Consider the following 12810-nt stretch of genomic DNA (forward strand, 5'->3'; position numbering starts at 1 on the left):
TGGGAAGGAACAGGAGGAGGAGGTGATGGAGGGGGACAGATGGACACGGCAGAGATAAGAACATGATGAACTAACTAACACATGTTTGCTTTCTTAAATCAGACGCACCATTTGGAGAGTTTCGGTTCTCCCCTCTGTTTTTGTTTCCCCTCCTCTTCATCAGTCACCATGTTGAAGCTTCACAGCACATCCCTCCTCTGCTGTGTGTGAGTCTCTAAAACCCAAAATAAAAGAAAGGAAAATAAAAAAGAGCTGAAGTCAGTAATAACGGTGAGGTGAGGCCGCGGCCTGCGGTGTGGAAAGCATCTCGTAAAGAAGGGAAAGACAGCGCCCATCAATCAGGAGCTCCACCTCTTATCAGACCACACACTCAGTCCTGGGGAGGGAACGGGGGAGGGGGAGGTGGGTTAATTATTTCCGGAATGAAGGAAAGAGAGGAAGGAAAAAAAGACAGCACAGGAACTGTACCTGTGTGCGTACCTGCCCGGGGGGAATGTTTAGAGGCTCGCACACATGCCTGGACTGTGTGTGTGTGTGTGTGTGTGTGTGTGTGTGTGTGTGTGTGTGTGTGTGGGGGGGGGGGGGGGGGGGGTGTGTGTGTGTGTGTGTGTGTGTGTGTGTGTGTGTGTGTGTGTGTGTGTTTTATATTCATCACACGTGTCGGGGACATCATGTGGGTGGAATGTTTTTGAAAAGGTGTACAGAGGTACAGGAAGTGCTGGGTGTTGCCCCGCCTCTATAATTACACCGTCAGCCTTCAGTCTGACACTACACATTCTTCTTCTTTTATACACTTTTCCGTTGTTGCTACTTTTTCCCCCCTCACTTCTTTTCCTTCAGCTTTCTCTGAAGAAAAAACAAAAAACTCGGTTTAGGACATTTTTTGTTCTGCAGTAAAGACAACTTGGAATTTCTTCCTCTGAGTTCTCCTCGGGGATTTGTGCAAAGACTTTCAAGATCAGTGCATGTTTGAGCTGCGTGGATGTACACATTTGTGCATGAATGTGTGTGTGTGTGTGTGTTTGTATGTGTGTTAAAGTCTGCAGGAGCCTCAAGGGGGAATGCATTTGGCCTTGGATATGCAGGACCAGCTTGTATTTCAGACAACATTCAGAGTTTGCATGAAGGATATAAAATCCATCCTGAAGCAGAGGTTCAGTCTGAATTCGATTTCATGCGCTCGTTATTCACCGCGTTCTGCCATGCAGTTCCACAAGTCAGAATACTCGATATGTGCACACATGCGCTCACAGGCGGACTTGGATTTTCTCCCAGAAGTGGAGGTTTTATGCATTTTGGAGACGAGCAGAGTTTCTTGCGTTGGCCTTGGCGGTGGATCGTGAGCAGGGCTGTAGATCCTCCATGGCTGTTACTGAAGAGAAGAAGGAAAACAGAAGAGTCAGGCTGCAGCCAGGTCCAGTTTTCCAAGTTTAGGCGCAGTCAGAACCAGTGAAACCCCCCCCCTCACCAAAAAAGAGCCAACCATCGCCCTTCTCCCCCTTCCCCCTACCTGACAACCGCTTCTGTCCTCGACCTTTCTAGCTGCTTTCCTCTCTGACGGACAGTCGAGCTGGAGTATGATTTCCTTTTTTTAAGGCTGCAGAGATCTGTCTGCACTGCTCCTACTCTCACACGCACACACACACACACACACACACACACACACACACACGCACGCACACACACACACACACACACACACACACAGGCTACATCTCTACTTTAAAGGTCCTGGGTAGATCGAAGGGGGCGGAGCTATCTCAGGTCGCAGGGATGTCAAAAGCTCACCTGCTTGTTTTTTTTTTTCACTTCACATGCTGCTGGCTGTTACTGCATGCTCTCTGATCACACTGCACACCTGATAACAACAAGTATGGTGGTATTTTCTGAGGGCTCTGTTTAAATGACGGACTGGGATGCTGGTGTGGCGGTTTAAATCGGGCCTCCTCTTTTCCTCTGCAGAAGTTGATTAAAGTGCATCTGGTCGGGGTTTTGTGGTGTTTTTGTTTCCTAAACTCTGGCTTGTTTCTTCCTCTCCCACCTCTCCTTTCTCCTTCCTGTGCACCCTCTTCATCTGTCCTTTTGCCTTCCCCACCCTCACCCTCACCCCCCCTCCCCCCTCCCCCACCTGCTCTGCAGACGCATCCAACAAATACCAAATATCTAAGCCCACGGTGTGTTCATTGCACCCGGGGGAGGTGCTGAAGCTGAGCTGCCCTCTGCCACCTACGGGGACCATCACCTGGACCAAAGACGGCAGCTCTCTGGGCACCAACAACCGCACGCTGATAGAGCAGGAGCTGCTGCAGATCCGTGATGCCACGCCCAAGGACTCGGGCCTGTACACCTGCACCAGTGTGGGCAAAGACACGGTGTGCTTCATAGTGAATGTCACAGGTGAGTCAGGGAGCAGGCAGGTCAGGGTTGGATGGAGCTCAGTGTAGACCAGGGAGGGGCCATGGAGGAGATCTGCTCTTTCTTTTGAGTGAGTGTAAAATGACGGCAGTGTGTGTATTCAGATGTATTCTACAACAGCTCCACTCCCTCATTTCCTTACAAATCTGTTTGCAAACTTTGCGAGAAATCTGCTGCATGAGAGTTTCTGCATGCGTTACTTCATGTGTGTGACGCGAAGGGTAGCAGTAACCGTGGTTACTCTGTGCAGATGCCATCTCGTCGGGGGATGACGAGGACGATACAGAGCGGTCGGAGGACACGGGGGCGGACGGAGAGCAGATAAGTGAGTACAGGAGGAACAGAAGGGGGGGATGAATGAGTTCATGATGCGTCCTCACAAACTCCTGTGGAGGAAGACTCGTAAAGCGGACAGCAATGAGCAACTTCTGTTTGTTATTAAGACTGGAAACTTTATCTTTATTCACAGAGCAGCTGTCTATGTCTCTGATAGAATCCACACATACATCACCATCATGTTGGTTTACTTCACTCTGATAACTGATTGGGAGTCAGAGTGAAATCTGCTCAGAATTAAATATCCAGCAACATCAATTCACACTAAAAAGATGCAGTTAGCCCACGATGAGATCAATAATGTCTAAAAATGTTGCACATCTCCTTAGTCTGGAGCCAGATCCTGGTTTTAGATCCAGGTCCTTAATAATATTAAACAGGACGTCTGGACCTGGGTGTGAAAGCTGTGTGCCTTTATGGACACAGCTGATGGTCCTAATTCAGACATAACGTGTGAGAATTTATTTATTTATTATTTGAACAAGTAGAGCCTTTTCTGTACGTTTGGACGCTCAAAAGATGACACAAAAGATGTTTCAAATTGTTTTTTTTAACGATGCAGTGATGGCAGCCTTATTTCTGGGCTCCTGATGCGTAGGGATAAAAGGTTTGTGACTGTGGATGGGTTGTTTGGGCTCATACTGTCACACTAAATGACAAAATGAGAGAAGCTCACAGAGAGCATGAATAAATGTTCTGCATGATTCTGATTAAAGCAGGAGAGAAATCCGACAGCTGTTAGCAAAACTAAAACTCATGTGAGCTCTGCCCTGCACCAGCATTCCTGCCCAGACCTATGCTGAGAGACAGTGAGTGCGTGCGTGCGTGCGTGTGCGTGTGCGTGTGCGTGTGCGTGTGCGTGTGCGTGTGCGTGTGTGTGTTTCCTCGGGGAATACAGAGATTCCTGACATTCCTGTTGCGAGCGTCCCTCAGGTAGTCGAGCCTCACGGAGCCAGTCAGTCAGCTGGGCTCATCTATTATGAAAGACGCCCATCTGGACCCACTTACCACCTGATGTGTGTGTGTGTGAGGAAGAGAAAGTGTGTCTGTGTTTGTGGGTATCGGTGGTAGAGCTGTGTGTATGCGGCCACGTGCACACACACACATGCGTGAAGACGAGGGCTTCCACTTCTTGTTAAAATTCTCCTCCTGCGCTGCGTCTCACCCTGACTCCTCCTCCTCTTTAGGGCTGACTGTAAAAAAAAAACTATAATTGCCTGAAATCCATTAAACATGGGGGAGGGAGAGGAGGAGAGGGGGGCAAACGGGGGAGAGGGAGCAGATCCAGGCGTTCTGGTGGTAATAAGCTGCTTGAAAACAAAGAGAGAGCTGTTCTGGCAGAACACTCGCATTTTCTCGCTGTGTGTGTTTCTAAAAACTCAAAACTGAGATTATTATTAAAAGAGAGAGGGAAGAAGGCGGCAGCGAGGGGGGAGCACAGGAGGAGGGGTTTGTTGGATCAGGACCAGCTCTTCTCTGAGCGTGGCGTGGAGCCTTGGCCTCGAGCCGAGGACTGGAGCGAGCGAGCGAGGGAGGGACTGAAAGGGGAGAGAGAGGAGGTGTAGTTTTTTTCTTCTCTTGGAGTGGGCCAGGCATCAGGACAAAAACAGAGCGTTTTAATCTGACTTGTGTAGAAGATTGAAGAACATATACCAGAAAGAAAAAGTATTCATCGTCAGCAGAGAGGGGGTGGGAGAGGTGGGGGGCTGCTGCAGGGGTCTCTGAAGGAGGGGGGGGGTTTAGTCGGAAAGTGGATGAAGAGAGACGCTCTGATGTCATGATGAAGTTAAAGAGCCACACAGAGCTTGATTTGATTTATTTTCAGTCCTAATGAAGAGATTGCTCAGCGCTCTCACATCATCTGTCGTCGTGTCTCGGCTTTTGTTTTGAGTTGCACGGATAAGGAACGTTTTTAAAGGTCACATATCCTCCTCCTCTTAAACCAGTTTAAATAAGTCTCAGAGCTCCTCAAAACATGTGTGAAGTTTCTTTTTCTAAATCCACTTTGATCCTGTATTTGATCATGTCTATAAACCCCTCTATTTCAGCCCTGCTCAGAACAGACTGTTTCTGTGTCTGTACCTTTAAATATGTAAATGAGCTGTGTCTGACCACACGCCCTCTCTGGAAGGGCGTGTCTCTGTCATTTTCGCTCCATGTCCTATTGTTTACAGTGAGAAGGCAGACTCAGAGGGCAGAACAAACACCTAGCTGTGGGAGTGTCACCCACCTGGGGGAGGGGCTACTGCCCTTTGTGATGTCATGAAGGGAAAATCTCCAAATGGCCTGTTTGAGCACACATTTTCTGAAAGTGGAGCAGGCAGAAGACGGAGGGGTTGGACTTTTCTCATCATTGGGGGGTTTGTAGACGGACTAGAGACACATATTAGAGTTAGAGAAACATGGGGAAGTGGATTTTAAATGTGACCTTTAAATAGAGATGTTGTGTCTGAAACGACTCAGACATTTTATTACAGAAGAATTGACTGATGATGATATTTATAAGCACAAGCAAACACCCTTCCATGCAGGTTTAGTACGTGCACAGATGTAGTGTAGATGTCTCTTCTTACTGTCCCCCTCTGATCACTGCAAATGTGTGGACAAATGTTTAGAAAGCAGGCGTCTAAGCAGCTTATAATGAATCTGAGAATATTACTTAAGAGACGTGGAGGTGCAGTGTGAGTGAAATGTTTTTAACTTACTAAAGAGAACCCGACATGAGCAGGCGATCTTACTGCCAAACTTTTAACATTATTTGATATTTCTCAGACGTTTTATTTTGGCGGGGCTTTGCTGGCTTGTTTCAAGTGTCTTGGCGTCAGTTTGGAAGAAAAAGTTGTCTAAACCAATCAGTATTGAGCAACATATAAATCAACATGTCACGACAATGCTAAGGTTTAAGGTCGTGTGCTGGACACAAGAAGATTTATCCTTCATCACCTTGTTGCCAGTTTAGTAAAGAATATGTTGATTATTTGGTTGATTTAATGTGTTAAAATGAAGAGCAGCTAAGAAGGCAACACATCTCATGTAAAAGTCTCTATTTCATAACTAATTAGGTCCCATCAGACATCTGCTAACATCTGCATGTTCGCCTTTTCTTTGGTGCAGGAATTTGAGCTGGAAAGCAGTTGAAAGCTAATGTTAGCATCCTTCAGATGGTAGCTAATGTGTTAGCTAACGTGTTGTTTCACCTAATGTTCTTAAACAAAAACATCACGACCCGTCGTCTTTACAGTTCATGATCCATTTGCAAGAAGGGAAATGATCAGGAGCGTATAATCCCCCGGTCCAGAGGGAGGTGCAAATGTAAAGCTCACGACATGAAAACAGCGACACACCGCGAGTATGATGTCAGAGGAAGATGGCCGCAGTATAAATACAATGAAAACTGTTTTATTGCTCACGTTATTACATTCACACGCTGTACAGAGCCGCCATGTTGTAAAAAAGGAGGATATCACTTTAACATTTAGTTTAAAATACTGATGGATTCTCTGGACAAACTCTGAGTAATACAATCAATCTGGACTCTCTGTGCAGCAGTTAGATAACCTCATTTAACCCGGGTCAGCTCAGGATAAACAGCCGTGTGGGGATCCGGATGCTTGGAGCTTTGGGGGAGACGGGGGAGGCGGGGGTTCCTGGAGTCTGCAGCAGTGAGAGTCTGTCTTCATCCGCAGAGGTCTGAGGGTCGTCTCGTTTGAAGTGCTGCCCCTCCGGACGGAGAGCATGGGAAACAGCCCCGCTCACCTTTCATGTCCCAACCTCGTCCTCCGACCTGCTGCCAGCTCGAGTCAGAGGTCGACTCCGAGAGACGGCCTCGCAACGAGCGAGCCTCCACCTCATCTGTCTCTGTCTGAGTGGACACGGTGATGACAGGAAGAGAGGTGAAGAGAGGAGCAGATAGTAAGAGAAAAAATAAGGACAGACTAATTTTAGTTTGAGTTTAGTCGCATGCATCGATTCAGGAAGGAAGAGCTCTGTTTACTGATTTTACTATCCAAGAATGCACGACACATCCGGCCGTGCATGCCAGAGAAATGATGGGCGGAGTCTGATAGTATGCAGATTGGAGGGAGGGGGCTTTGAGTAAACCCTCTTCAGGGACGTGAACTTAGATTTGGGGTCATTCTGAAGTCTTATCTGTGGGTTTTCCCTCTCTCTGCTCTTAAAGGAAAGATAGTGTGGAGGACCGTTTGGGTTGTTGTTTGACTTTGAGTTCCTCTTCCCCTCTGAGTCCCATCTGCTGCGGCCATCACACTCCCAGGTGCAAGGGGGGGGTGGGGGCTCGGAGGGAAATCCAGCTGACCGAGAGAATCTGGAGAAAAAAAGGAACCAGGGAACAACCAAACATGATGAAGGTGACAGATTTCAGGAGGAGGAATGGGAACAGTTTGGCGTCGATCGAATCTGGACCAAAGTGCGCTCCTTCTTAAACGTGACATTCATTTCCTCCCCTGACGGCTCATAATGATTTTCCCGCCGTGATAAGCGCCCCCGTCCACATCCAGCTCTGTGACAGCAGATAAACGGCGAGTTTTGGGTAATGGGAGGAAGTGGAGGGGGAGAAAAAAGCTGCTAAGTAGAATGAGATGAAATTGAATGTGATGGTCTAGTTACCCTCTTGGCAACGCCCCGCCACATTCTCCCCCCCTCCTCTGTGACGCCCGCCAAGCCTGCAGGAGAGAGTGTGTTTTTGTTTGACTGTGTGAGTGTGTTACGCAGACGGAGGGTCACTTAGTGGAGCTGGGGGGGGGGGGGGGTCTGTGGGGGTGTGAGGAATGGTTCAGGTTTGGCTCCTCTGCAGTCACGCTTCCTAATATTTCTGCCTCAGTCGGTCCAAAACCCCCCGAAGACAAACTGTTAGAGTCTGTCAGAGCTTCAGATTAAAAACCAGCTCTTTTGGAAAACAGAATATTCAGAATGTAATGAAACGATCACGACTGACGGGCAATGAAACCACTAAAAACAATTAAAAGAGTTCACAGATTGTGCACAATGTTTTCTGTCTTGTTGACTTTTTTTACGGTTAGATCTTCATGTTTCAAAAACAAATTTTGCACAAAGTTCATAAAACACGGAAATATTTACAACAAGAGTCATCGGGTTTTGCACCTTTATTTAATCACCAGATTTGAACCTTTTAAACTCAAAACATATTTGCTGGTTTGGTTATTTGGGTCAAAATAAGTCCAATGTTTTCTGATTTAAAGGTTTAATTTGTCACAATTCATATTAAAATGTCCAAAAACAACTACATGTGAGGTATATAATTTTAGTTGGTGATTTGCTCATCTTAAAGTGAACAAAGTCATTCTACACTAAAGAACTGTGTTATTGTTCAGCATGTTTGTGCCTGAAGCATGTTAAGGCGTTGATTCTTTAAAATCACAGACTACAAACCCATCATCACATTTATCCATAAAACAACTCACCCTGACTTGACTCCGCCTTTTTTGTCCTTGAAGGTGCTCCCTATTGGACGTCCTCGGCGAAGATGGAGAAGAAGTTGCACGCGGTGCCGGCTGCGAACACGGTGAAGTTCCGCTGTGCTGCAGGAGGAAACCCCCGACCCAGACTACGCTGGCTGAAAAACAGCCGACCGTTCCGCCAGGAGGACCGCATGGGAGGGTACAAGGTAGGACTGACCGTCAGCTCAAATGACAAATATAAAAAAAAAAACCTTCAAAAGAACGAATCAAAAGGTGTTCAGTCTTTAGGGTGAGGACCTTTAGTCCCCTTCAGTCTGGATCCTGGACTGTGGAACAAATTAAAGTCCCCTGATCTCTATGGTTAGTTCAAGTAAGAGCTCTTGTTGCAGAATTTTAAACAAGCTGGAGACTTTTGGCCGACGGAGGTGTTAAGATACTTCCAGCGGGCTAAAGCAGATTAAATCAAAGCATTTTAGTTTTTGTTCCAGGGTTTAAAAAAGGAGGGATGCACGACGTAACTTCCAACTTTTGATGTCCTTCACTCAGTTTCTTAGAGAGTCAAGATCATCTTGTGTTCATAGATAAAACTGTGTGTCGTCTGGATAACTATGTAAACAAGTTTATGGAAGAACAAGAGAAGTATTTAGATGGGAAAGAGAAGGGGACCAAGAAGTGAGCCTTGGGGTACTCCACAGGTGATATATCGTCAGGCCAATCAGAGACAACTACCCAAACTTCGGGTGGTTAATCAGAATGTAATGACCTGTGGTATCAAAGGCTGAATGTGTATCTGAGCAGATTATGACAAACGTCAGCTTGCCGCCTCTTTTAGCTCTTTGCTGCTTTCCGAGCTGCTGTTCTTCAGGCCAGTTTGTGAACGTGTTTACAAAGAACGTCAGGCCTCTTTCCTAATCAACCCCCGGTCGTCCTTTCACCCCTTCTCCACCCTTCACTGGAGAGACAGGGGGAGAGTAGACGGAGGAAACGAGGGGCAGGGTTTCTGGTGTGAAATTGGAATTGCTCATCCATGCACCTCCTCTCACCAGGATACTTTGCAGAGCCTCTCTCTGTAACTCCAAATGCTTCTCTAACCCCAACAATTAGAAACTTAAGCCCGGGACTGAAGGGTTAAATGCCCCCGGACAGTAATGTATAGAAGAAGGCGGCGTCAGGGTTGAGATGAGTTCAGAGCACTGAGGTAACTCAATCAGGGAGAACAGGTCTGGTTGGAGACGAGTATGTGAACATGTTTGTATGTGAGTATGTGAACACTATTGTTATGAAGAGGGATTCACAAACAGTCCCTGAGCGGGTTAAAGTTTAAATGATGGGGCTCGGTGTGCTGCAGCTTTTTGACTCCCTGATTAAAACACTGTGCAGAAAGAAGCCAAACTGTCTGCAGATTCAAACAATAAATAAACCTGAACGCATCCCCTGGAGAAGGATTCATTTAGAGGTCGTCTCTGTCAGCTGAGACGTCTTCCTGTGCAGAGCGTCTACGCTCTGGATCAGTTGTGAACTATCTCTCGCTCCGGTCCGTTTTGGGAAACAAACAGTCTGAGTAGATTTATATGTGCAGAAAAATACCTGATTCTGAACGTCATGGGAAAGTAAAGCCAGTGTTGTTGAGTTTTATTTCCTCTTGGTTTGAAAAAAAACCTGAAAACAGCTTCAACGAGACGGACTATAAAGAATTCCTTCAGTGTGACGGAGTCTATTTAGATTCGAGCTTGGTCCTGGTTCTCATAAATTCCTCAGTGCGTCTGTTAATAAAAGCAGAAATTACTGTATGTTTACAGGAGCAGGAATCAAAGTTTGAACAGAACGAGTCTGTGTGACGAGTTTAGGAGCAGAGTAGACACAAGACTTCAAGATGATTCTGGAATAAATCAAATAAATATCTCTGCCTGTTTAATACCACAGCAACAAAGGGGGAGGTCCCTGACACCAAACACCGGGTGCACACTGTCTGCTGGAGCCTGTTTTAAAGTTTCTGAAACAAAAGGCTGATAATGGAAGAAGTATTTCAGTTTGGATAAATCTGTTCACTCACTTGGTTTCACCGCATGTTGGTTGCAACTTACCTGAGAATAACCTGATGTTTGTGTGTGCGACCTGTGCGCTTCACCTGGTGTCTGTGGCCGTGAGAGCGATGGTCGGTAACCTTCAAATGGTTACCGACCATCGCTTCGATGGCGGAGAGTAACGGCTTTCCGATCGCATCGCTGTTCAATCAGAGGACTTGTGTTTTTATTTGGCTGGAAAAATCCACTCGAGTTCGTCTTTAATAGATTTCTTCAGTTATTGCAGCCGATGTCTCTGAGCGTGCTTTATGAAAAGTGTGTGTTTGCAACTCCTTATCTGAGCTCAGGTGGAGAGAGTAAGGACTCGGATTAGACGCTTCACATCGGAAACGTTTCATTGGAGAGAGTGCTCTCTCTCTGTTTGGGTCAACACATGACTGATGGTCTGTAGTTTTGGGACTCATTAAAATCGCAGAGAGATTGTGTCGTTGTAAACACATTTTATTAAGAAGTATCAGAGTATCTAAAGTATGAACGACCTCAGAGAGGATCATGTGGACGGAGCTGCTGATGTCGTCTTTCAGCGAGCTCATCACAGCGTAGACAAAAAGCTGCCTCAACGTGACGGAAAGGAAAGAGTCAGCGGGTCAGACTCTCTGTGAGCGGATCACCACTCTCTTTCTGTCAACAGCCGAGGGACAAAGGCGTACCTGAGCCCGGCCCTGCGCTCTAATCTCTCCTTTGTGTTAGAGCTCGGCCTGAACAAGCAGCAGCTACAGTCTCTGCTCGCTGTGCAGACGGAAACTCTATTGTGGGCTCACACCTGTAGATTCCACACACTGTGTCAGTCAGCAGGCCGGGCTTTCCTACGCAAGATAACAGGGGCTGACAGAAGAACTAGACCAATAACAGGGAAGGGTTGGAGAGAGTTGGCAGGAATGAGAACCAGATTCAGAGTCTGGGTTTTTATTGTCGAGTGTGTTTACACAGGAGAGCGATTCAAGTTTGTGCAGGAATTTAAATGTTGCAATGGGAGTCTGCATCCAACGGCTAAATGTGGACCTGTACCTGGAAAAGTAGCTGTACCTGTCTCCCAATAGTTCGGCCTTGAAATCATTTTCAGCGCTCGTCTTTTGCTCTCCCTTCCAACTCTTCTTTTCATCAATTAGCTCCCTGTGCATGTGTGTGTGTCTGTTGGTGTGTGTGTCTGTTGGTGTGTGTCTCAGGTGTGTGTGTGTGTTTCTAAAAAGTTCCACAACATTAACCCCTCCCTCTCTTCAACAGGTACGCAGCCAGCACTGGACCCTGATCATGGAGAGCGTGGTGCCGTCTGATAAGGGCAACTACACCTGTCTGGTGGAGAACGAGTTTGGAGCCATCAACCACACGTACACACTAGACGTAGTGGGTCAGTACCATATACACACACACACACACACACACACACACACACATATTTAGCTACCAGAGTACAAAGGTGGAGGAGGCGGAGCTCAGCAGGAAAAAGTTCTCACAGTGAGAGTACTGTATGTATATGTGTGTGTGTGTGTGTGTGTGTGTGTGTGTGTGTGTGTGTGTGTGTGTGTGATGGTCCAGGTGCTCTCTGGATGCAGGTGCAGGTTCTGGAGTTCTGCCAGCTGTGCAGAAGCTAAAGCTGTGTGTCACCAGTTTTAATGGAGTTTCCATCATTTTACTATTTGATGCTTTTTTAATAATCCTGCATGATTAAGATGATATTATGAGTTTAAAGATCTATAGTTTTAAACATTCCGTGGAGGTCATGACAACATAAGATGCACCAACCTGGAGGTTTTTTTTAAACATTTATGAACTCTTTAAGTTTTTATTTTTTATCTGTCCGAGTGGGCAGGGCTTTAGGAGTGCAGAGGTGTGTTGAGGACTTGAGCTGGTGGCTCTCATCGTGTTTCAGTGAGTTCAGACCTAACTCAGTAACCCCCCCCCCCCCCCCCATCTGTGAACTTTGGAGCTCAGAAATCAAAGAGAGCCTTTCTGCTCAGTTTGCAGAATCGATGCATGCCGTGGACAACGAGGAGAGGAGGTTAAAGAGAGTAGATCAGCGTGTGTTTGTGGACATAGACCCGTTCTCCTTTGACCTCACTCAAACCACAACGCGGCAGATCAAAGTTTGTCTGACATAGTTTTTTATTCTGCAGAGTCTGCTGCCGTTTAAAACACTGAGGGGCGTTCAGGACCGGTCATCACAGTTCTTCTCCTACTGTTATTACACACTCGCATTTTCATTAGCGTTTCCATGGTGAGAAGGATTCTTTCCATTATATCAGATGGAGATTAAATACCTAAAGGTTCTGCACATGATCGCACACACACACACACACACACATACACACACACATACGTGGCCCCCCCGCTCTGCTCCCCTCTGGAGTTACTAAAGCTCTCCTTCAGTCTGCATGTTTCTGTTTTTGTTCGGTTTTATTGCAGAGCAGTTAACCCCTTCACGTCTGGCTCTGCAGCCTCATGCTTCATTCTCCTCTGTCATAGGGGGATGGATAGACCGAGGGGGGTGGGGGGGGATGGGCAGAGACTGAAAACCTGCTCTTATCAGTCTCTTTTTG

General features: G+C 46.7%; 1 protein-coding gene across 7 annotated transcripts in view; it reads left to right on the top strand.

Annotated features, from left to right (window-relative positions):
- fgfr2 (fibroblast growth factor receptor 2) overlaps nucleotides 1–12810 on the top strand; it is a 43873-nt gene that overhangs the window by 8524 nt on the left and 22539 nt on the right. For 5 of the 7 annotated variants that reach the window (XM_020638267.3, XM_065959736.1, XM_020638266.3 and 2 more), the window contains exons 3-6: nucleotides 2140–2397; nucleotides 2666–2740; nucleotides 8226–8395; nucleotides 11498–11621. In XM_020638267.3, coding sequence (XP_020493923.1) covers nucleotides 2140–2397; nucleotides 2666–2740; nucleotides 8226–8395; nucleotides 11498–11621 — 627 coding nt within the window. The remainder of the gene's footprint in view (nucleotides 1–2139; nucleotides 2398–2665; nucleotides 2741–8225; nucleotides 8396–11497; nucleotides 11622–12810) is intronic. The other 2 variants (XM_029278116.2, XM_020638268.3) reach the window with 2 other exon arrangements.

Source organism: Labrus bergylta, chromosome 10 (assembly GCF_963930695.1).
Source record: "Labrus bergylta chromosome 10, fLabBer1.1, whole genome shotgun sequence".
NCBI lineage: Eukaryota > Metazoa > Chordata > Actinopteri > Labriformes > Labridae > Labrus > Labrus bergylta.